Source organism: Electrophorus electricus, chromosome 10, assembly GCF_013358815.1.
Source record: "Electrophorus electricus isolate fEleEle1 chromosome 10, fEleEle1.pri, whole genome shotgun sequence".
NCBI classification, from domain to species: domain Eukaryota; kingdom Metazoa; phylum Chordata; class Actinopteri; order Gymnotiformes; family Gymnotidae; genus Electrophorus; species Electrophorus electricus.
The window spans coordinates 12,373,367-12,394,732 of record NC_049544.1 but is presented as its reverse complement, the minus strand read 5'-3'; the positions used below and the strand labels follow the sequence as shown (position 1 = coordinate 12,394,732).

At 40.5% G+C, this 21,366-nt stretch overlaps 1 protein-coding gene across 1 annotated transcript; it reads right to left on the bottom strand.

Annotated features, from left to right (window-relative positions):
• Positions 1 to 14,710: 14,710 nt before the first annotated feature.
• On the bottom strand, positions 14,711 to 21,096 carry gdf6a (growth differentiation factor 6a). Its single transcript, XM_027024275.2, has 2 exons — positions 20,594 to 21,096; positions 14,711 to 17,208 (listed from the first exon to the last, which is right to left on the bottom strand). The coding sequence occupies exons 1-2, from the start codon at positions 20,937 to 20,939 to the stop codon at positions 16,319 to 16,321; spliced, it is 1,236 nt and encodes a 411-aa protein (XP_026880076.2). The 5' UTR covers positions 20,940 to 21,096; the 3' UTR covers positions 14,711 to 16,318.
• Between the last annotated feature and the right edge of the window lie 270 nt (positions 21,097 to 21,366).

Genomic DNA, 21,366 nt, shown 5'->3' with positions numbered 1-21,366 from the left:
AAGGTTTATTGTAACTCTCTCTCTCTCTCTCTCTCTCTCACACTCTCATCTCTCTCTGTTTTATTGCAGATCAATCAAATTTGCACCACTCTGAGTTGTGTATGTGTGTGTGTGGCTTCTGATGAGGGAGGTGAGGCAGTTGACAGGGCGGAAGCCCCTTCCAAGTCCATTGCACACACACACGTGCATGCACACACAGACTTCTGTCTTTAGCTCTAATACACACTCGCTTGTGCAGGGGAGGATGCCAGCTGTAAGTGAATCTGGCAGGCAGGTAAAGAATGAGTCTGCAACAGGAGTCCAGCGCCACGGTGCTCCGTTTACACTTTCAACTCCTCTGGGCTTATCTCCCAGATTTGCCTGGATAAGAGAATTATGAAACCAGCCCTGGCATCTAAAGCTTCCTGGGGGGTCAACGGCGTGATGAGAGACAGCTATGAGGAGGCAGCTACTCAAGCCTGGAGTCCCGCTCCTTCAGGGCAGGAGCGCCGTTCCCCTCTCCCCCACAGCCTTATCCAACTGTAATCTTCATCTGGGAGAGTGGGCGGCAGGCCGGCCAGTCAGGAGGGGGCTGATAGCCTCATTTCCCTGAGCTCCTTCTAGAACGTGTTGGCTTTTTGTGACCCTTGCTCAAGGACAAAGAGCCAAACTCTCCTTCATCTCACTGAATGAGAAGAAAGGGTCTCTCTCAAGACCAAACTTTTCTGCAATGTACATCATATATCATGTGGACTAAGAGTGCAAACCATCTCACACAAACACACATCCTACACCCTGCCAACACCCCCCCACAAACACACACACACACACACACACACTCACTCATGAAAACCGGGAGGCAGCACCCCACCATCTGTAATTCTCTGCTGTTACCATTCAGTGATGGCCCCTGAGCTTGGGGCATAATTATGCTGTAAATGGGAAATAAAAATACATCCACACCTATGAAACATCTCCTGCTCCTCCTTCCCTGAGCTGCAGTCAGGGGTTCCATTTCAACATGAAAAATACATCATGAGCACCCAAGCCAAAGTCACCCCCTAAACAACAACCCGACAACCCCCCCACCCACCCTATTTCCCAACCCCCATCAGCCCTTACACCCGCCAGCACCACGTTAATTTAATCCAACAACACTTCCTATAGCAGCCTGTTAATGTCAGAGTAGATTTCCTCAGTGCTCCCACTGACCCAGAAAAGAGCACCACCCCAGCACTTCACCAAGACCCTTCACTGGTTTAGTATTTCCCAACAAATGGCAAATATGCTTCAAAACTAATAAACATAACCCTGATATGAATTGGGCTGTTATACAAGTATTTCATCTGTTCCCCCTTCTGAGCAAGCACCCACAAGCACCCACAAGTATTTGCAATGCTAATGAGGAACTCAGATCAAAGACATTCTGTGCTACAGTGCAGGGCTAAAAGTTATGGAGCATGGCTGGGAGGAATCTAAGAATATGGCTTGATTAGAGGACCGTGGAATATCTAACCTCTGTCAAAGACTTTATCACTACTTTAAGCATTCGTGCCCAAATTTCACTTGCTGTTGTGGAATCTATCCGTGTGCATGCATGTAAGTATGGGTATAAAAGATCAGCTTACCTGAGAAAGATGAAAAAAAACGAGGCTTCAGTTCCTGGTACGTTAAGTCTACCTAACACTTGTACCAATCGGGTAAACTACTGTTAATGGATGTTTACAATGATTTTATGTTTGTGTGTTTGCATCAAAAATGTCCGCGTTACTAAATCATCTTTTTTAGCTTTAAATTTGAGCACATCTGTTGATAATTGATTACTCCTCATCAGACGTAATGCTAACGAGTATTCGCAAACCACTCCCAATGTTGCTCAAATAATTAATACAGCACCAAACGAAAGAATACTAAAATGGTTCTAATTGTTGTGTAAGAATATTTCAATTATTGTCTATGCTAATTTGAGCTTGTTATAGCCACTACAAAATGGTTATAGGCCTAACTGCTTTTGATTACTTTTGAATGCTCTAAAACGCTATTAAACTTAACTGGATAGTGCATCACGTTTGCCTATTAAAAAGTGGCTCAATGGCGTCGAAACAGCGCAAAGTTACTAATGACAGCTTTAAGTTACGTATAGCTACATATTAGAGGTAAGTGAAGTAATCTAGTGCACTCTAAAACTTTATTGGAAAGATTACCAAGAATCTGCGGGACTGTTTAGATTGACAAAGTTAAGCAAACAGACAGATCCAGTTTTCATCTGGATGTATGCTGTGTTTTCTTTAGACAATTTATTTGGAAGTAGGCTACCTTGTCTGTAATTAATTATCATCATCATCATTATCATATAAGTCCTATAAGAAATTACAAGGCACTAGGTGTGTAGACCCCTAATAATAATAATTATTATTATAATTGTTATTATTATTATTATTATTAGTAGTAGTAGTAGTAGTAGTACAATAATTATTATTGGAACAGTAACCTGTCACTTTATATCATTTTATTCATTTCATATCTAAACATATAGGGTATTCAGAGATTTGATTACTCCTTTAACAGATGAAAAGTAGTAAAGCATGTTCTTAGGTTTAGATTAGTTCATCACATGCTTCACAATTGCACACTAGAGCTGACAACCTGTTGAGCAGAAACTACTGGTATGTGAGAACACAGCTCATGTTCCACCTAGTGAGTTTATGGCTGTACATCCCAATTTCCTCTCTTTGACTTTGCACATTGTTCTCCACTACATGTTTTGCTGCTGCAGCCAAAACAGTTGCTTATCAATACTCTTTCAGCTCCCACATCCATCAGACAGTAAAGGTTCTTGCCTTTGCCAAGCGACAGTTGTTTCCTCGAGGCCAGTCTGTCGCTGTGGCCCAACTGGTGTTCCCTCTTTTCCTGCCCCTTAGTCTGAGGCCAACGAAAACATTCTTCTTATGTGAAACTCATTTCACATTATGGGTGTAGAGCACAGAGTTTAGATTTTTTTAGTGAAATAAGGTTATTTAATGCTCAATGAGCATATATATATATATATATATATATATATATATATATATATATATATATATATAGAGAGAGAGAGAGAGAGAGAGAGAGAGAGAGAGAGAGATAGATAGATAGATAGATAGATAGATAGATAGATAGATAGATAGATAGATAGATAGATAGATAGATAGATAGATAGATACTTTTTAAAATTTGTTCATTTACATTATTTGTTAGTTTGCAATTCTGCATAAAGGCACAGAGCTGGCCCTGGCTCTAGACATGTGCGTAGCAAACACGGATGCATTGCTGGAAGCATAATCTGGACTACATCATCTTCTACAGGTGAGGAGAAGCAGGCACTTAGCTCCTCGTGCCATCTCATCAGAGCATTTGGCCATTAGTGGGTGCCGTACCAAGTCGTGATCACCTTGATTATCCCGATCATCAACACATCGCTAGCCTCGCTGTTCAAAGCACTGGCTTTGGCATTTTTCATTGTGAACTTGATCTTTGTTACACTGTAGCTTTCTGGGCTGTGGGACAGAAGAAAAAGGTAGATGCATCTGCGTCCACAGGCATTGAGACTGTAAGACACAGCTCCTGCAAATGTGGAGTGAGCCTTTTTTTCTTTCACTGCATTTGTCATTCTGACTGGAAGCAGAGTGCTCACTGTAAGCCGTGCTTGTTTCTGTACATTTTAGACTGTGACTGTTTAAAAACTCATGTAATTCAATATGCATATATTGGTACACACCCACATGTGCGCACAGACATGCAGGATCAAAGAGGCTCGCAATTCTGTATGTTCACTACATATGTTATTCTATGATTTAATCCCATTCTGTCCTAGAGTAGCAGAAGCCAGATGGTTTTCATGTTTTCTGAACAAATTCCAGTGGGGCCTCTTCATATAATCCTCATGTTTTGTTTTAGGGCAAAGGTAAAAAAGATCTTTTCATTATAATGTTATAATACCCAAATCTCACTAACGTAAAATGGCTTTAGAATGAAAAAGAGCCCAGAAGATGGAGTTTGTAGAGTTGCAGGGAAGCAGACTCATGCTGAGGAACAAGAAGCACATGTAGTGCGTGAGCTATCAGGAGATTGGCATAGTCTTGTTTGATTTTATAGGGACCTTGGGCATGCCCTTCAGATTAATTAGGATGTGGAGTACTGTGGTATTTTTTACAGGAAGTTAAGTATGGAACCCCTGCCGTCAGCCTCAGGGCACAAATCATGAGTCAAGAATGTGGATGACTGTAACCAAGGCGTTTTGGTGGGAGGAATAATGCAGGTCATATGCACAAACACAACACGCACACACACACACAGACACACACATTCACAATCATACACACAAATATGTTTGTGGTATTTAAAGTATCTGAATGATGTATGCAGTGCTGACACAGGTACTTTTAAGTGCTTAGTATCATTAGGTACATTGATAGACAACTATTGCTAGTTCTATCTGGAAATGATTGAGGGCTGATTACTTTATAACATCATGTGAGGTTGCCAGGGTGATTTGGGGGAACAAATTAGTCACAAACAGTAAGTTTATACTCACTACAAAACAGTTCACTTCTTTGTTTGTGTGTGTTTGTGTGTGTGTGTGTGTGTGTGTGTGTGTGTGTGTGTGTGTGTGTGTGTGTGTGTGTGTGTGTGTGTGTGTGTGTGTGTGTGTACTCTGTTTTGTTTTGTTTTTTCCCCAACAAGAGAAAACACTTTCTTTGTTTTTTTGTTTTGCTGTGTTTGGATTTTTGTTTGATTCTTTCACTTAAAAACTTGAAGGGTCAAATAATTTAATTTAGTTGTTTGGTTGCATGTAGGTTCAGAAGTAGACACTGCAATATTTACCAGCAACATGTAGGTCTAGGTCTATGGAAAACCCCCGTAAAGACGATGAGTCTCCAAGAGTATGTTGGGGTGAGGTTGTGTCTGGCAATGATGAATGATGTATATGGCACTTCAGTTTTAGCCTTCACCTTTTTAACTGAAAAATTATACAGTGGTTTACAAAGGCTGCAGGGAAAAACCACCATCACAGTCTGAACACAGTGTCAATACAAGCTGAGGACAAATGTGTGTTTGCCCAGTCCAGTGCAGAGGTTCAGAGGTGAATGGGCCAGGCTTTTTAATGTGCTACTGTTTATTTACTTTGTTTTACTTGGCAGACGAACACTCTCCCTTCTTGTACAGATTTCAGTGCAGTGTTTGAGCTCATAGAATTTCTTGTTAAATACCCCTACTGAGCTGGAGTAGGAAACCCCATCTCCACCAATATGACAGATTGCCAGATTGTGCCATACTATTATGCACTGTATAGTTCGGTGCTGTTGTAAGAGCATGCTATTACCACTGAATTTATATGTTAGCTTATATGACTTGCGTAAGATCTTTTTATGCCCATAAAGAACACACAGCAAAATATTTTCACATCAGAGACACATAATTCTGTCTGTACACACATCGTACTGTATGAGCATGACTTGAGCCATGTCAGTAACTGTGAGGCATGAACACTTGAGCCATTTTATGTGGCCCACAGTAAGGGGACAGGGCTAGGTCTGTAACTGCACACTCATAAAATTGACGTGTCCCTAAATCCACTTTTACTGACATGGTCCTGTGTTTCGGAAAGCCTTATGTCTGTCCATTATATGATCTCAAAGTTTTAAATGCAAGCACTCCATTCTGCTCAGAGCTTTGTGTACATATGTCGAATTTTATAAAAGCAAATCTTCACACCTGAGTAATGTAGGATTATGATTAACATTTTAAAAAAGGGTCAAGGATACTGTTGAAGTTAATATTACGTAGCTCCAAACCATACTACCAACTTTTATGTTCTAGTCTGTGAGACTTACAGCTGAGAATCATGCCTAATTGATTGTTCCAATAAAGCTACTTGCAATTCACCAACCTTTCATTCTCACAAATCTTTAGTTTAAAACTCTTTAGTCTAAAACTATCAGTAGCTTGGATAAGACTTTAGGGCATGTTATACAGACCAGCTGCCTGATGATGGAGCCAGTGAGTAGTCACTCTTAACCTCTCTATCCCACAGCACAGCACCTCAGCCAAAAATACCACTTTTAACAATCAGCAGAAGAGGTTGGTAAACCATTATAACATTCATTATAACATGTCTTTTAGTGAACACAGCAGCCCATGGCCATGAAGGTATTGCACTGGATGTTTCAGTTTGTGTCATCATCCACAGTTATTATCAGCACATTATCAGTACAGGATTTTGTCTTTCTCTGAATTCCTAGTCTATGTTTTTCTTTTTTTTTTTTTCTCACCACTCTCCCCCTTGCTGCCCCCACTGCCTCCACGGGCATCCCGTTAATGAGATATGCCTGTCAGGGGGCATCCCGCTGGTTAGGCCCCGGCACATTGCCTTGGAGCAAGATGAGGAGGAGTAGCCATCCTCGATCAGCCTGGCTGGAACTCTGGAATGCCCCCTCCTCATACCAAACCCACCAGGAGCCCCAAGGCCCGTGCCATAATCCCAGGGCAGACCACTGCCCCAGCCTATGGGAACTCTCCCATTCCGCTGCAGGGTCCCAGTGCGAGCTGGAGCGGCACAGAGCCCTCCCTCACCCTGCTACATGCAGGATGTCCCACCTGCCATGTTAGCCTGATCCCACACACCAAGGGGAACAGCCCCGCAGTGACCCACTGCAGTCGCATCAGGGCTCGGCACCTCTGGAGTTAGTCACGAGCTCCTAACAAAGTTAGGAAAGCCCAGAAGCTTGCTCTGATCTGGCTCTTCATCTCATTTGATCGCTTCCTTGTTTGATTTCCTTGTGTTTTCACATTTGGCACGCTCATATTTTTTCACATCCTTCAGAGTGCAGAGGGCAGGTTTATAGAACAACTAGTGCTGGTACACCACCACAGCCCTTTCTAAAGAGGACTCTTTAACAAGACTGTAACAGGAGCTTCCAATCACTCCATGTTATGAAACCTTAGGAATTAATGCGGGCTTGTTTGGAGATTTTATTAATACTGAAAAGATGTTTCACTACAGTTCTGGTATTTTTATGATTGTATTTTTATGGACACTCGGTTTTCTTTTTTCTTCTTTCTTTTTCTTCAGTTTACATTCATTTTACTGCCTTAGCTGAAAAGTTCAGCTGGAAATGCTCTGTTTCCCCAAGAGCCTTTTATTGGCCTTTAACACTGTGTAAGCACACAAAATACTCCACAAACTTAAGCACAAAGAGGGAGAGAGAGAGACAAAGACAGAGAGAGAGAGAGAGAGAGAGAGAGAGAGAGAGAGAGAGAGAGAGAGAGAGAGAGAACAGAAATAGAGAAACAGAGATAGATAGTATAGGACCTTATCTGGAACATGTTGAATGGCCTAAATTTGCATCCTCTTCAGTACAACTGCACATTTAATATTAAGTATCCTGTATGATTTTTCTTATGTCTATGTTTACTTTCATATGTTTAATAATTAAATATTTTTTCAAATGAGCACTACTTTACCTACAATGTAAACACTGCTGTTATAATGATTATAATGATAATCTATAATCATTTCTTTTATATGTGATTGTTTTTGTGAGACAATAGTTTACTTTTTGTAACCAATTAACCAAACAGTCTTAACCAAACATTAAAGCAGAGTGAGTGACTCAATTCTCACACGTATTTAGAGGATCTGCTTTAGCAGGCTTTTGGCTAAGCCCTAGCTGCATTTAAAGAGGGGCTAGGGAGTGGGGAACATAAATTAAATTGAGTTGGTGCACTACCCTTGGCATCCTAGAAAACTGAAGACAAATTCCAGGTCTTAATTTGGATTTACATTTCAAGCCCCTTCTGAAGTAGACAAAGAGCTCATTTGCAAAGGCATCTGGATCCTCTGGCTGCCCAGACATGGCGTACGTTGCCTTTGGTCCTGCTACACCATCTCCTCTCATCCACAGACCCCAGCCTGTCCTGCTCTGTTTATCATGGAATCTTGAAAATAGAATCAAACATGAAAGAAAGAGTGCTTGCAAGAACCCTTTAGGATTGGGTGGAAATGTGACAGCTCTGGAAACGTTTAGCCTGTCATAGCTGCATGTGCCCTTCAAAGACAAGCTGAAGGAATGAATTAATGTGGCTTCTGTACTAAACATACTTCCTTTTCCGAAGCACCCCCCTCCTGACCACAACCACCACCACCACACGCACAACCCTTTCTTGGTCAAGTAGCATATTATGATCATTAAAATGTGTCGGGCTGTTTGTTAGTGAGTCTATTCATGTGTGTGTTCTCTAAGAGGACGTCGGCACATACTTATACCATCAGTGTCGTTTATGGTGATAGGGCTCTCTCAGTGTTACTGCCTCTTTATGTAATTGTGATGTGCAGTATACAATCTTTTGCCAAAACAACAAATATTGCATTTGGCCAGTTTTGGTTGCTCTATAGAGGAAATGTGTTTCTGACAGGTTCTAACATACTCATCATTTTTATACATTATTCTTAAACAAAAGCTTTGGGTAGAGGATCTCTCTCTCTCTCTCTCTCTCTCTCTCTCTCTCTCTCTCTCTCTCTCTCTCTCTCTCTCTCTCTCGTTTGCTCTCGCTTTTGCTCTCTATCTGTCAGATACACAATTGCAGATGGCATCCTTTTTGCCAGAGTCTTGGGGACAGATGCTGTGTGAGCTATAGGATAAAAAAGAATGTGCATCTTCCTCTTTGCTTTAATGGCTTTAATGAACCTAAGGGTCAAGTGGGGTATGTTACAGCTGGCCCTGAAGCTCTGGAGTTTACACACTTATATACACACAAACACACACACACACCTATGAATGCTTCACACCCTCTGACAGGCATGCACAGCCACTCACAAACCTGTGCACAAAGAGAGGAATGCTGTTTGCTCACTGCACTCATCCATGTAAAAGCACCATCTGAGCAGCAGAGCAGACAGCCTCTCTGTTCCACAGCATGTCTAGCCAGCACCACTAAATACGCACACTACACACACACACACACACACACACACACACACACACACACACACACCTCCAAACACACACTCACCTGACCACCACAAAGAGAGGTGACACTTTTCTCCATAGCATGTGCACTTCTAACTCCCCAAGTACCACACACACACATGCACACATACACACACACACAACCCTCGCTTGCCACCTTTGTATCAGTCAAAAGGCATATGGTTACTGCCATTTGATTCCACAGCTGAAAGTACCTTTCACTTAACAACAGTTCAGAAAGAGGTCAGGCTTCTGCAAACAGAAATATTGGACCACAGAAGCTCTGTGGCTGGTGCTTAAGTGATGTGAGAGACAAGAAAAAAAGTGAAGATCAGATCAAGTTGCATCTGCCCATACAGATACAGGAAGGTGACACAATTAGACATACACTTGAAGACCTAAGGAAAAATTCATCTTGCTCACCTTAAAGGAAAATATAAAAGATTCAGAGGAGGAACTAACAATGTACAAACATCCACAATATACTCGGAATAGCTTAATGCTCCTTTAAAAACATCTGAAATTACTTTAATTACACAAATACAATAATGCAACTAATTTATTAATAAATTACTTCCCATTTTGAGGGTTGCATCAAGACTGTCAGTCTTGTTTTTATCTGTAACACAAGGAGCATGTGTTCAAGTCACAAAGCCCTTGCTGCACAGAGCTATCTGGTCTCACCAGGACCCATTGTGTCACACTAGTAAATGATTAATGTTAACCGTTCCTTCTCAAGCCTAGCTGGTTAAATTACTTGTACCTGACAACTCTCAATCATTAGCTTTCAGACACAACCGTTATCTGTTATTGACCACAGGACTGTCCTCTAGAATACCACACTTAGCATGCACAGTAGGAATAATTTGTAGTTTAATATTGACCTGTACATAATTGCCGCACTTACTTAAACACAATGACTGTCCAAACCCCAAAAGCAAAAACCCCCATAGCCTAAGTTCTACTAGAATGGCATAGCTTCAAGTTTTTTTTTTAATCGTCTCAAATACCTCTTTTCAAAATGAGCCCTAATTTACTGCTTTTGCTCCTTTCATGACCTGTCTAATGTTTTTATCAGCATGAACTTTTTCTATCTGTGGTGAAGGATTAAAGGTGATGTGCTGAGGAAACCACAGAACAAACACACCTAGAAATGCCATTGATCAGAAACCACAGGGAAGCAAGGACTTCTGAAGACTAAAGAAGTAATTGCTCTTAAAAATAATTATTTTGTTAGCTGTATGTGCTACCCTAATGTAATAATTTATGAATGTGGTGATTACATTTTTTTCCCACATAATTTTGAAACAATCGAGAACAGATCTCCAATTCATGGGAAAGAGAGGTCTGGTGTGGAGCACCCTCTAGAGTGGTCCTCTGTTCATTTGGTATTTGCTTATTGCAACAATTGTTGCCTTCAGCAACATTTTTGGTATTTTGGTATTCTAAACTTATATCTTTTAAAACTACTTGTAGAAAACTTGATTAAATATTTGGTATATATGAAGAGTAGTGTAGCACACACACATGGGTGCAAACTCATGCAAAATAAATGGCTCCCCATACAGAAGCTTACAAAAACATCCAGTTCAACTCATCTGTTTGTTGTTTGTGTGTGCGTCTGAGTGTGTGTGTTTGTTTCACTGTGTGTGTGTGGGGGGGGGGGGGGGGGGGGAGAGGGTGCTGTGTATGTGTGTGGAACTGCAATCTTGAATGGAATCATTGAGTTGCACCATAAATCTGTCCCTCATCAGGGAGACAAAATGAAAAGCTCCCCTCAGCCATCGTCATAAAACATCTGTAACAGCTCCATCGGCCACTAAGGCGTAATGGGGTAATTACGGCAAGGAGGGCTGGGTCTCTGCCAGATCCCACATGCCCCTCTTTTGTACATCTCACAGTATGTGTACCACTGCTACCCACCACCACGTGACTGCAGAGCTGTAAAGCTGCAAAGACAGACAGAAGCCACACAATGCCATCTGAGGACCTGACGCAACTCTTCCTGCAAGTGGGGCAACCTCATCTCGAACATGACCCCTCTCTGCCCCCCTGAGCCGACGACAGCCGGGTTCATCTGATCTGAGAGTGCATAATTGATGTTTGATCTGTCGTGGAGGCTCCGGCCCCGGCCGTATGTTCTGCACACCTCCTAATCAAACGTAATTGAGGTTAACTGTATTGCGCTCAGCTGAAACGCAAGGCAGGTATGCTGCAAGGCTTCATGGCTAATGGATGGTGCGAGCCTTTGGGGCTGTGACCTTTTGAGACACCCCAGGCACCCATTTTTAAGTGAAAGCTGGGACTTTACCGAGCCCTGTAGGTGTCTGTCAAGGCAAGCCACCAATCAACACCTGCGATCAGGCCCCCAGCCCGCCCCACTGCTGCCCTCTTGGAGAGTCTGTTCTCACCAGCTCCCAGCTCGAGCCCAGTGTTTGTTTTTCTCAGTGGATCATTTTACCCGACAACTCCAAATGCACTATTGTTCCCTCTGGCACAAGCTTTTTTGAAATCAAGCAGGCTTAGAGGTGCACATCTCTCCCTCTAAAGGTCCTTCTCTTTCCCAGTGAAGAGAATGCTGAAGGATGACAAGGATGCGTTAGAAGCACGCGTTCAGCTGTAGGACCAGATGGAGAGTGGCAGAAAGGTCATGTCCCTGCCCTGTTACTAAACAGCACTATTGTCCAAGCCACTGTGCAAATTTACCCTGCTCTTAGCACACACTCTAGCTTACTCCTCTGACAAGACACTCATGCATTTAACAACAGTAACGAACATCAAGTCATTGTCTTTAACTACAGAGCTGAATGCTGCTGCCTAAGAGCAAATTTGACAATTCCTCAAGGAGATGTACAGATAAACAAAGCATCTTGTCAGGCATGCGTGAGGCTAAGCCTCAGTTCTTAGCACACTCATAGGTCCGCAGTGTTAATCACAACAACCCCTAATGTGTATTCTAATCTTCTCAAGCATGAGCAAGAAAAAAGATTTTTTCCATAAAGGCTCAATTAAATCTGAAGTAGAGATTGCATTAACAAGGTAAAAGTACTGACTCTGCTTTCAGACGGGCCTCTGGAGCTCATGGAGTAATGTGATTAACAGGTAAGCTAAAGCCCCAAAAGTAGTCCCCAGTGCCTGGGCTTGGCTGGGGCAGGGGCCAGGAGCCTCCTGCCTGCTTTACTTGAGACAGGAGAAGGCCAGCAGATGCCCCATTAGAGGAAGCTCCCAGGCTTTTGTTATCCCTGCACAGCTCCGTCCTGTGTATTGCTCTAATGAGCAGCTGCCAAGTATCCTGGTCTGTCCTTTGAATACAGCAGTGTATGAGGTCCAGTGGGTCTGAAAATCAGCAGAAAGATGAGCTCATGTACACAGTGGGTGATAAAGATATTTGTGCTTGTTCTTTTAAGAGAATATGATTTGATTTCAAGACATGTTTGACCTCTGGCTTTAATGGTGCAGACAGGTGTGTGTAAAGTCTGGGAACGCCTCTTGCTTTGTAGGCTCTGTTGTAGCTCAATACAGAACTGCACTGGGAGGTCAGTCCAGGCATCTGCCACCGCTCCACACACACCCATCCTCCCATCTGTATATGCTGCCATCCTTCTGTCTCTACACACGTGCACACATAAATGTACATGCACAAGCACACATCCAAACAAACAATAAATACATATATCGCTCGATTCATATAGCCGTCTTTTTACCTCAGCCTGACATGCTTGACATACAATGGCATTCTATGTAAGAAAGCTTTTCTGACAGGCTGATGTACAAAGTTAAATAAGTAAATTGCTAAATAAAGTAAATATTAGAGGATTTTCATTAAATTACAGTGATTTGTCCAAATTACACTGATTTGTACATTTGTCCAAAGCATAAACTATTTCACCAATTCACCCACATAATATAACTGTTTTTCCAGACTGAATCTAGTTCTGAACAAAACTGCTGTTACTGATAGGTTTGAACTGCAGACCTGGACCTGAACCTAGTGCATCTAAACTAAATATTCTGATGAGGACCCCACTGCTGCTAGTGAAATAGAATGTTTATATAAGATAAAGTGTGTGTGTGTGTGTGTGTGTGTGTGTGTGTGTGTGTGTGTGTGTGTGTGTGTGTGTGTGTGTGTGTGTGTGTCTGTGTGTGTGTGCGCGTACACTGAAATTTAGTAAAAACTTCCCGGAGTCTGCATTCTGAGCCTGACTGTGAGTGTTAACAGTATCAGATTGGGCTGAAGCATCATCTCCACAGGATTCAAATAGCCAGCATGATAGCTCAGCACACAGATGGGATGTGTCAAAGACATTTAAGAAAACCATTCTCTAAATCTGCACTAAAAATGATCTGTTCTTCTGCCAGGCATCTGGTTGTAACTTTTCAAGACACAGCATTTAAATAAACAGTGATGTCTCAAGATATATTCCTAGCCAAAGGAAGATTGCTCTCCATAGACTGGGGAAGTGCCATCTACTCATAAATGCACAGAACCCTGGAATGCACTGAGGAATTGGGAATGGTAAACTCCACAGTCCTTTTTTCTAAACACACTTGGGATCTACTGCATTCCTGTCTCAATACACTCTTCAGCAAGCCCAGACGCTATTTGGTGTATCTTAATCAAATCAAAGATACAGACTTAGAAATGCAGGGTCTGTTGCAACCATGGTGTTTTTGTCCTTTTTCTGTAAACACAAGTTTTATTGGCAGACACAGGCATCTCTGAATTAATATTTCTGTACAATGCTTCATACCCTGTCTACAATCAATCTAAAAGGCAACAAAGCCATGATGTGTCTTCAGAGAAAAAAAATGGAAAGGACACTATTTTTCCCTTTGAAAATGGGTTGATTGCACGCCTGGGTTATAGCATTTGTGAACTGAGCCCTATATAGCTATCTGTTTAGTCTATTTTGAAATTAACATGTTTCTAATTGGTGATAAGTCGAGGCATCTTGGCTAAATCCCATCTGACACTCCTGATGCCATCACAGCCCTTATCCTGATAGAAATTACCACCGTAGCTGTCATGTGCTGGGACAGTTAAAAGCAATGTTTAGCATTTTTTCCTTCTCTGATGCATGTAGAGTGACATGATACTGTACCGGAGTCTGGACAGCATATACTATTTCAAAGCAATTTTCTAATTGTTTCCAGGCCAAGGCCAATCACCTATATGGAAGCAATCCCTGTTTTTAAACCTTTTGATCTAAAGATTTGGAAACATTACAGTGTTAAGCAAACTTGACCCAGGGATGGCTAATTCATTGGTAAGCTGTCTGTTGATCATACACTGGCTCCCAGTGTAGACAGGCTCTGGATTTCTCTCTTATGGCCATGAGTTTAAATGCTGGGAGGTCAGAGCACAAGGTGCACATTCACTCAAGAGCATGAAGAAAATGAATAGCCTACAGAACCTATCAACCTGAGCTGATTATTTGACCATACATATATTGGGAAATGAAAGACTGTAATGTGTCATGTGGTTCACATTAAAAATCAGTTTAAAACATTCTAAGATTTAAACATTTGAAGTACAAATTGTCATTACATATATGTAGATCTAAAGTGAGTTTTTAATCAGAAAAAAATGTTCTAATTATCAGCTCACTAGCTGATCAAAACAACCACAAGAGCATTTTACATTTGTCAGGTGTGTAATGATTTTGTGAGGAAAAACTTCAGTTGACTTTGGATTTCGTGAGCCAGTAGGAACACACAGATAATGTATTTTTCATTTTATTAGTACAGTAATAGTGTGCATTATTATCCATTGATATATTGTATATAGAATTGGGAAAAACTCAAAATGCACCTCAAAACTTAAATCCTATGCAATAATGAGGTAGACACTGATATTGGTATTTCCACCCTCAGCAAGTATTGAATACATTTTAAATTAATTTTTATCAATGTAAGAAACACACGATTATGTTGAACCTCTGTACATCACAAATAATAAAATAATAGAATAAAAATTATACCGATTTGAGTGCATTTAAAATGTATATTTACAAAGAAATGTGGCTGCTCATTTCTCAATTCCTTGCACTTTTAGAGTTTTAACTATACAAATATTTACAGCTCAAATAATGAACAACAGTGCATTCGAAGCTAATGTGCATTTAAATATAATCTCGCTTACGAGTCTTTTTTCCTCAACAGTCGATAGGTCGGGAAAAGCCTCCTGACTACATGAACTTGGACAGTCAATTGCTGTGAAGTGCATTTTGTGAAGATTTAGCGACGATGTATATTCTTTTTTCATCTTAGTCTTTTTGCTCATATACGCCTCTTCAGAGTCCAACTTAAGTTTCTGTGGACCTTTTTAGCAGGCACTGTGACTCATAAGTCAAATGTCCAGGCACTGTGATATAAAATTCACTCAAGTGTATTTTCCATAATCAGTCGCTGGTACATTGTCCTTTTAAAGAAACTCTCAGACTCTCAGACTCTCTCTCTCTCTCTCTCTCTCTCTCTCTCTCTCTCTCTCTCTCTCTCTCTCTCTATCTATCTAGCTCTCTCTCTTTCGATCGAGTTGGGACAGAGGTTCTCACAAACAGACAAATAAGGAGTTCAGTATAGACACAAAAATGTTGCTTTTCAGACGTCATTCTGTGTTTGGTAATTAAAATTGGTAAATTACATTCACCGTTACAGGAAAAATGTCTTGATAACGCATTGCTGACCATGATAAAGCGCTACCTAGAACTGGTCAAAGAGACGCACTACCAGATAACTACGCCCTTTAACATAGCAGGGAGGCGCAACCAATGAGCAAGAGTCATCCGTTTTCTGTCTTGCGTTTGAACAGGTGCCCATCGCCCCATTCTTTTGAGTCTACATAGATAATGGTGTAACAAAATCCTCAGTCAATCCTGTCGAGACGGTTACGCACAAAATCTAGCTTTTGTTATGTTACTAGCCTAGAGACAAGAAATTCCCAATTTAAGATGTTTTGCGCGTTAGGATACGTGGATAATGTAAAATTGTTTAGGTATAGACCAAGCTATGAGAGAGATAACAATATTAGCCTATTAAAAACGGAATGTCTTAAAAACCATCCATTTGATTACTGAAAACGGGCTACTTGCATAAATATGGTTGTTGCTATCTGTTCATAGTTTAGAGCTTATACTGACATCATGAGCATGACTACAATTTATCGTACAAGATTATTAACAGTTATTTTTTGTTTCTGAATTAACATCGTTGTGATGGTTTGAAATGTCTGTCGTTTTACAGAAAATTTAACTGACTTCATTTTGGACACAAATTCGAGTTATTCGGGTAGCTTCTCTTAAAGTTACTATATTTTTGCTTTAAAAGGGTCGCTACCTACAGCCACATTGTTCTACTACCATGTCTTCATATTGTTTGTAAACAACATTATTACCGGAGTCGATATAAAGTATACTAATTGGACTTAATTTTGTGGGGACGCAACAGCTGGGTGGTGTACTGTTTGGATCCATAGAATTCATAAGAGTTTGAATGATGGCATGGTTTGTTGGCTCCAGGTGCGATCTTAATGGAAAATCACATACACCCTCGCAGTGGTAGGCTTCATAATCCAGAGGAGCAATGATCCAGTCGTCCCATCCAAGCTCCTTGAAATTTACATGCAACGCCTTTTTGCTGCATCTAGATTTTGACTTTTTGCCGTGTCTTTTCCCATGACGGTTATTTAGCGTCGTTCTCCGTCTGCGTCTTGTTTTAAACTGAAGACCAATGTCTTCTTTGGACCTATGAGAGCCCCGAGACTTTATCTTTTCTTTCATCTCATTGAACAAATTCTCCCTCTTCCGGGACCGCGTATAAACCACTAATATTGACTTTTCTTGTTGTGATCGACCGTGCCTGTCAAACCCCAGTTGTTTTAAGTCGCTTTCCGTGTCTTTCTGACCAAGGACTACCTTGAGCTCGAGACAAAGCTGGCTCCCTTGAGCTGAATGTTGTCTGTTTTCAAACACTTCCCCAACGTCCAAAACCTCCCATCCTGATTTTTGGGAATCCTGAAGATCAAGGCTCCTGGAATCCAGGGCCCTGCCTGATCGACAATGGAACAACTGAATGTTACAGAGACCTGTCGGAGACGGAAGGAAACCCTCCGGTACTTTTCGAAATATCCTTAATTCTGCTCCGACCAGCTCTTCTTTGTCTGAGAGAGTTGAAACATCAAACAGATATTTTTGTCTTCGCAAAGGGGAGTGCAGGAGATCGTCTGCAAGATAAAAAGAAATAACTGCAGTCAGATTCAGTTAGTGTGTACAGTGTTGTGGGAGAGCGGGCACATTTTCTCAAACAGGCCGGATTGCTGGCTTTATTCATTGTATTCGTTGAGTGCCAAGTCAAACAATAAGCGGTACAAACAAGAAGTGACATGACATCAACAAGAACATGATTTGTAATAATAATAATAATAACGATATTAATAATAATAATAATTTGTTGTTGTTGTTGCTTATTATTGTTATTGTTAAATTATTAAACACATGCGTTTACATGTAGCGTTGTGCTTCGGCCTGTTTTATTGGTAAAACTAAAATCACTAACCGTGTCATGATGCGTTTAAACTACTGGGACTAGAGAGAATGTCAGGTGATTATTTGGAACAAACATGCATTAATATTATGCTCGTTCGTCCTACCTAAATATAAAACAACCCATAACTGACAATGTTCGTCAACAAAAGAGATTCTCTTTAGTTTTATATTCAGTGTTTAAACTGACAACAGCATTTGTGTGTATAATACTCGTTTGGATAAATCTTCCAGTCTTATACACATAGCCTTTTTTGTTTCTGTTTAACAGGCAGTGGTTAAGGGAAATAAAAAGCGAAACTATGCTTATAATTGCTTTTCCTTTGATGGCACAAACAAAATGGGGTTGCATGTGTCAGTTGATGGAGATTCTGGTCATGACAACAAGAGAAATAGCCTTCTATAAACAATGCGGAACAAAGAACAATTCAAGCATTCCTTCGCCGTCAGGCCTGATAGTACATTACCAGAATCATACCCAAAATACGTTTGATCGCTCTGGAGCTAAACACCAAACAAAGTTTATAAGAATATGCATGAAACATCTATATTATTTCAATGATATTTTAGACTAAGGAGGGACAGACTATGCATATGTAACATTTTCAGTAAACGCGTTTAATGAAATACTAGCCGACGTTTAATTATTCCAGCAGGTAAGAGTCTAGCCTAATATTTCAGGGTTAAATAAATTGATAAAATAGTTATTTTAGACCAATACATTCTAAGACTAAACTGAGGCTTTGTTCGTTTGTTTCATTTAACAAATAATCATATAACAAAGACTATGAAATAATGTAGTCTAATATATATTATATAAAGCCTATGCTTTGTCTTTTCTGAACGGGCATTACTCAAATATTTAATGCAGAGGGAAGCCTTGTGTTTATCACTGTTGCTATGCACGTATGGCTTGCATTAAAGTTTAAGACTTAAAATTGAATACAAGGTCAACAAATAATTAACAGTTCTGACTGAAGCCCTTCACCCGACTAAAATGCTCCCATGTTTATATTTCATCCTCTCTGCCAACGATAACATTTTTGTTTCAAAAATGCTTTGCCTGATTATACTCACTATAAAAGTTATTGCAATCACATTTGCACGGGCCTATAACAAGAGTCGTCTAGAACAGGAACAGACAGATAAAAAGAATAACCTAGTGCTACCGAAAGTAATTCACAAATCTATCCAGACACAATTATTTTACTGTCTTATTTAAGTGATTATGCATTCGTGTCCAAATATACTTTGCAGAAAGAGCGAGCAAGGGAGCGAGCGACAGAAAGAGAGAGAGAGAGAGAGAGAGAGAGAGAGAGAGAGAGGGAGGGAGAGAGGGAGAGAGAGAGAGAGAAACTTTTCGCAGTGTGGCTACAGGGGCCAGCATGCACCATCTGCGTTTTAATGAGTTACTTCAGGTGCCAAAAGTAATTTTCATACATTCCGTTTGTTCTTGTCTGATCCTGCGACCATAACGACGCAAAATTTTGGAAAATGTCTTATCTACACGGAGGAAATTATTTCCTGTTATATAAAAAGATTAGTAGCTTTTCATAATTAAAAGTCATTTGTGTGGAAATGATTCTGATAGTATTCAGCAATGGATGACGCGTATAGCATATAACCAAGAAACCATAGCATGTTTAACAATGTGCCTGTGACTTTTATATTAGTTATTTTGTTCGTAGACGTGTTTAATAAACTCTTAAAGGTAACTGTTAAAAAATTCAATCCACGGTATTTTCAAGGATCTTCCACGGATTTCTTTAAAAAGACTGCTTGTCACAATTAGTAAAGTTGACGTGAAAGATCTGGTATCTGAAAATAAATATTAAATAGTCGTGATGGTCACTGACAAAATCTAAACTAAGAACGAGAAACGTCTTCGCAAATGTCAAAAAGCAGCCCCCATGCAGGTAAGAGAAAATAAAACTGTAACCACTTCTCTGGGAAGGAGCTATACAATTTTCTCCCTTTTTGGTGATATGCCATAAGCTGAACTAGTTCCTTATGGGGGACAGACAGTGTTTGATATGTTATGACATGAACACTCAATTAGATCACTGAGTTCAAATACTCCAATCAGTAGTTTGATGCTAAGCAACCCTCAGAGGGTCCAGCGAAGGGTCATAGGCGATGACACATCAAATCAAAATCAGAAAAAGTAAAGCTTTTTTCATCAAATCAGTTCGCGGTTCTCACCAATGAGCCTGTCTAAAAGTCTAAATGAGCGTTTATTTACAAATAAAAATAAGGTATAGTTTAGCATCTCTGTTAATGTGCGTTAAGCCTCGCTGTTAGTCTCTAAACAATACAACACATTCATCAAATCTTTGATTGCTTAAACACAAACTAAATTACATATTTACTCAGAACCACATCATAAAATCATTATATCTGAATAAATAATACGTATGCTGATACAAGTTGTTTCTTTATTAGACTTAAATATAAGCATTATATTGGTCGATAAAACCGCTGAACTGACATAAATGAAGGCTTATTTAATAGTTGATATTTCTACACTTCGTCTCTATGGTTAGAAGGGCAAATTCATTTAAGTATCATGAAGAAAACTAAGCATCGAATCTCAAATAAAATGTAAGCTACACAAATAGGAAAGTTGCCGAAAACAGGTTTCATTGCTTGCACACGAGGATGTTGGGTGAATGATTTATTGCCTTCATTTAGAAAAAAAACGCCCCAATTAGTGTTTTATGATGCATTACCTTGGGGTTAATGTAAAGCCATTATAAATATATTCTTCTGAAATATAAAGTGGAGCTACAGTTAAGATTGAATTTCTGTCCACGCATAGAGAATATGCTAATGTATATGCTTATTGCGTTACATGCTTATTACGTTACAAATTAACAGTTTTCCCATCTCTGTCAATTTCTTTGTTTCAAGGCTTGGTTTGTGACTTTTTCCCGTAATTCATTATTTGCGCAAAATCTTGAGAATGTTTAGAACCTATGGGGAAATGCGCTCTATGACATCCACACTGCAGTACAATCAACATGTGCACTACGGCTCACTGTAAATGCAGAAAGTAATCAGACAAACCTTTTCCCCTGTCTACAAAGCTTGTTATGGTATTCGCAGACTTTGACGATCGGAAAAAACTTGCATTTAAACCCAGTTTTTCAGCAGCAGAGTATGTCCTGTATATGGATATCATGTAATCGTGCGGTACAACAGAGTTCTTAAAATCATCCTGACGATTTAGACCTGGGGATGATGCAAAAACCTCTTTAAGAAATTTGGGTGACCTTTGTCCATCATGTAGGTTTTTGGTCCCCTTGTTCCTCTTCGCCCCGGAGGAGGATATAATTGCAGCTGACTGGCAAAATGGTAAATTCCAAAGGAAAACAAATAGCGTATAAAACGCTACTGCTCGCAAGGCATCCATGGTGGTAATGTCCCAGAAGTATACCGAAGTCCTCTCCACAGTGAAGCCGGTGTTGGATAGCTTAACTCGAAGGCAGTCGAGAAGCGTATGAGAACTGTTACGTCCCACCAGTAAAGTGCGCTCACGCTCTAGACACAGAAGTGCGGAGCACGCAGAAACAGCTGACACGCCCACTCGTCGGACGCTCCTGTACTTACTGAACTTCTCCCTACTTCTTTCTATCTCGCCAGTGGAACCGAAAAAGACGCAGTCGACGCATGAAGGAAGAGTAGACATCAGTCCTGCGCCAGAAAAGCGAAGCGTAAGCGTAAGCTCGACAAAAATATACGCAGTGTGAAGTGTGAAGCCTTAGTCCTTCACACAGGCATGCGTGAGACTCATCCACATACAAAAGAAGCGAGCTGCAGTTATTGTGTATGGCAGAGTG

Coding starts and splice junctions, on each gene's coding strand:
- gdf6a (XM_027024275.2), bottom strand. CDS start 20,939: ATGGATGCCTTGCGAGCAGTAGCGTTTTATACGCTATTTGTTTTCCTT. Junction 17,209..20,593: donor CTTTGTAGACAGGGGAAAAG/GTTTGTCTGATT, acceptor TTTATCTTGCAG/ACGATCTCCTGCACTCCCCT.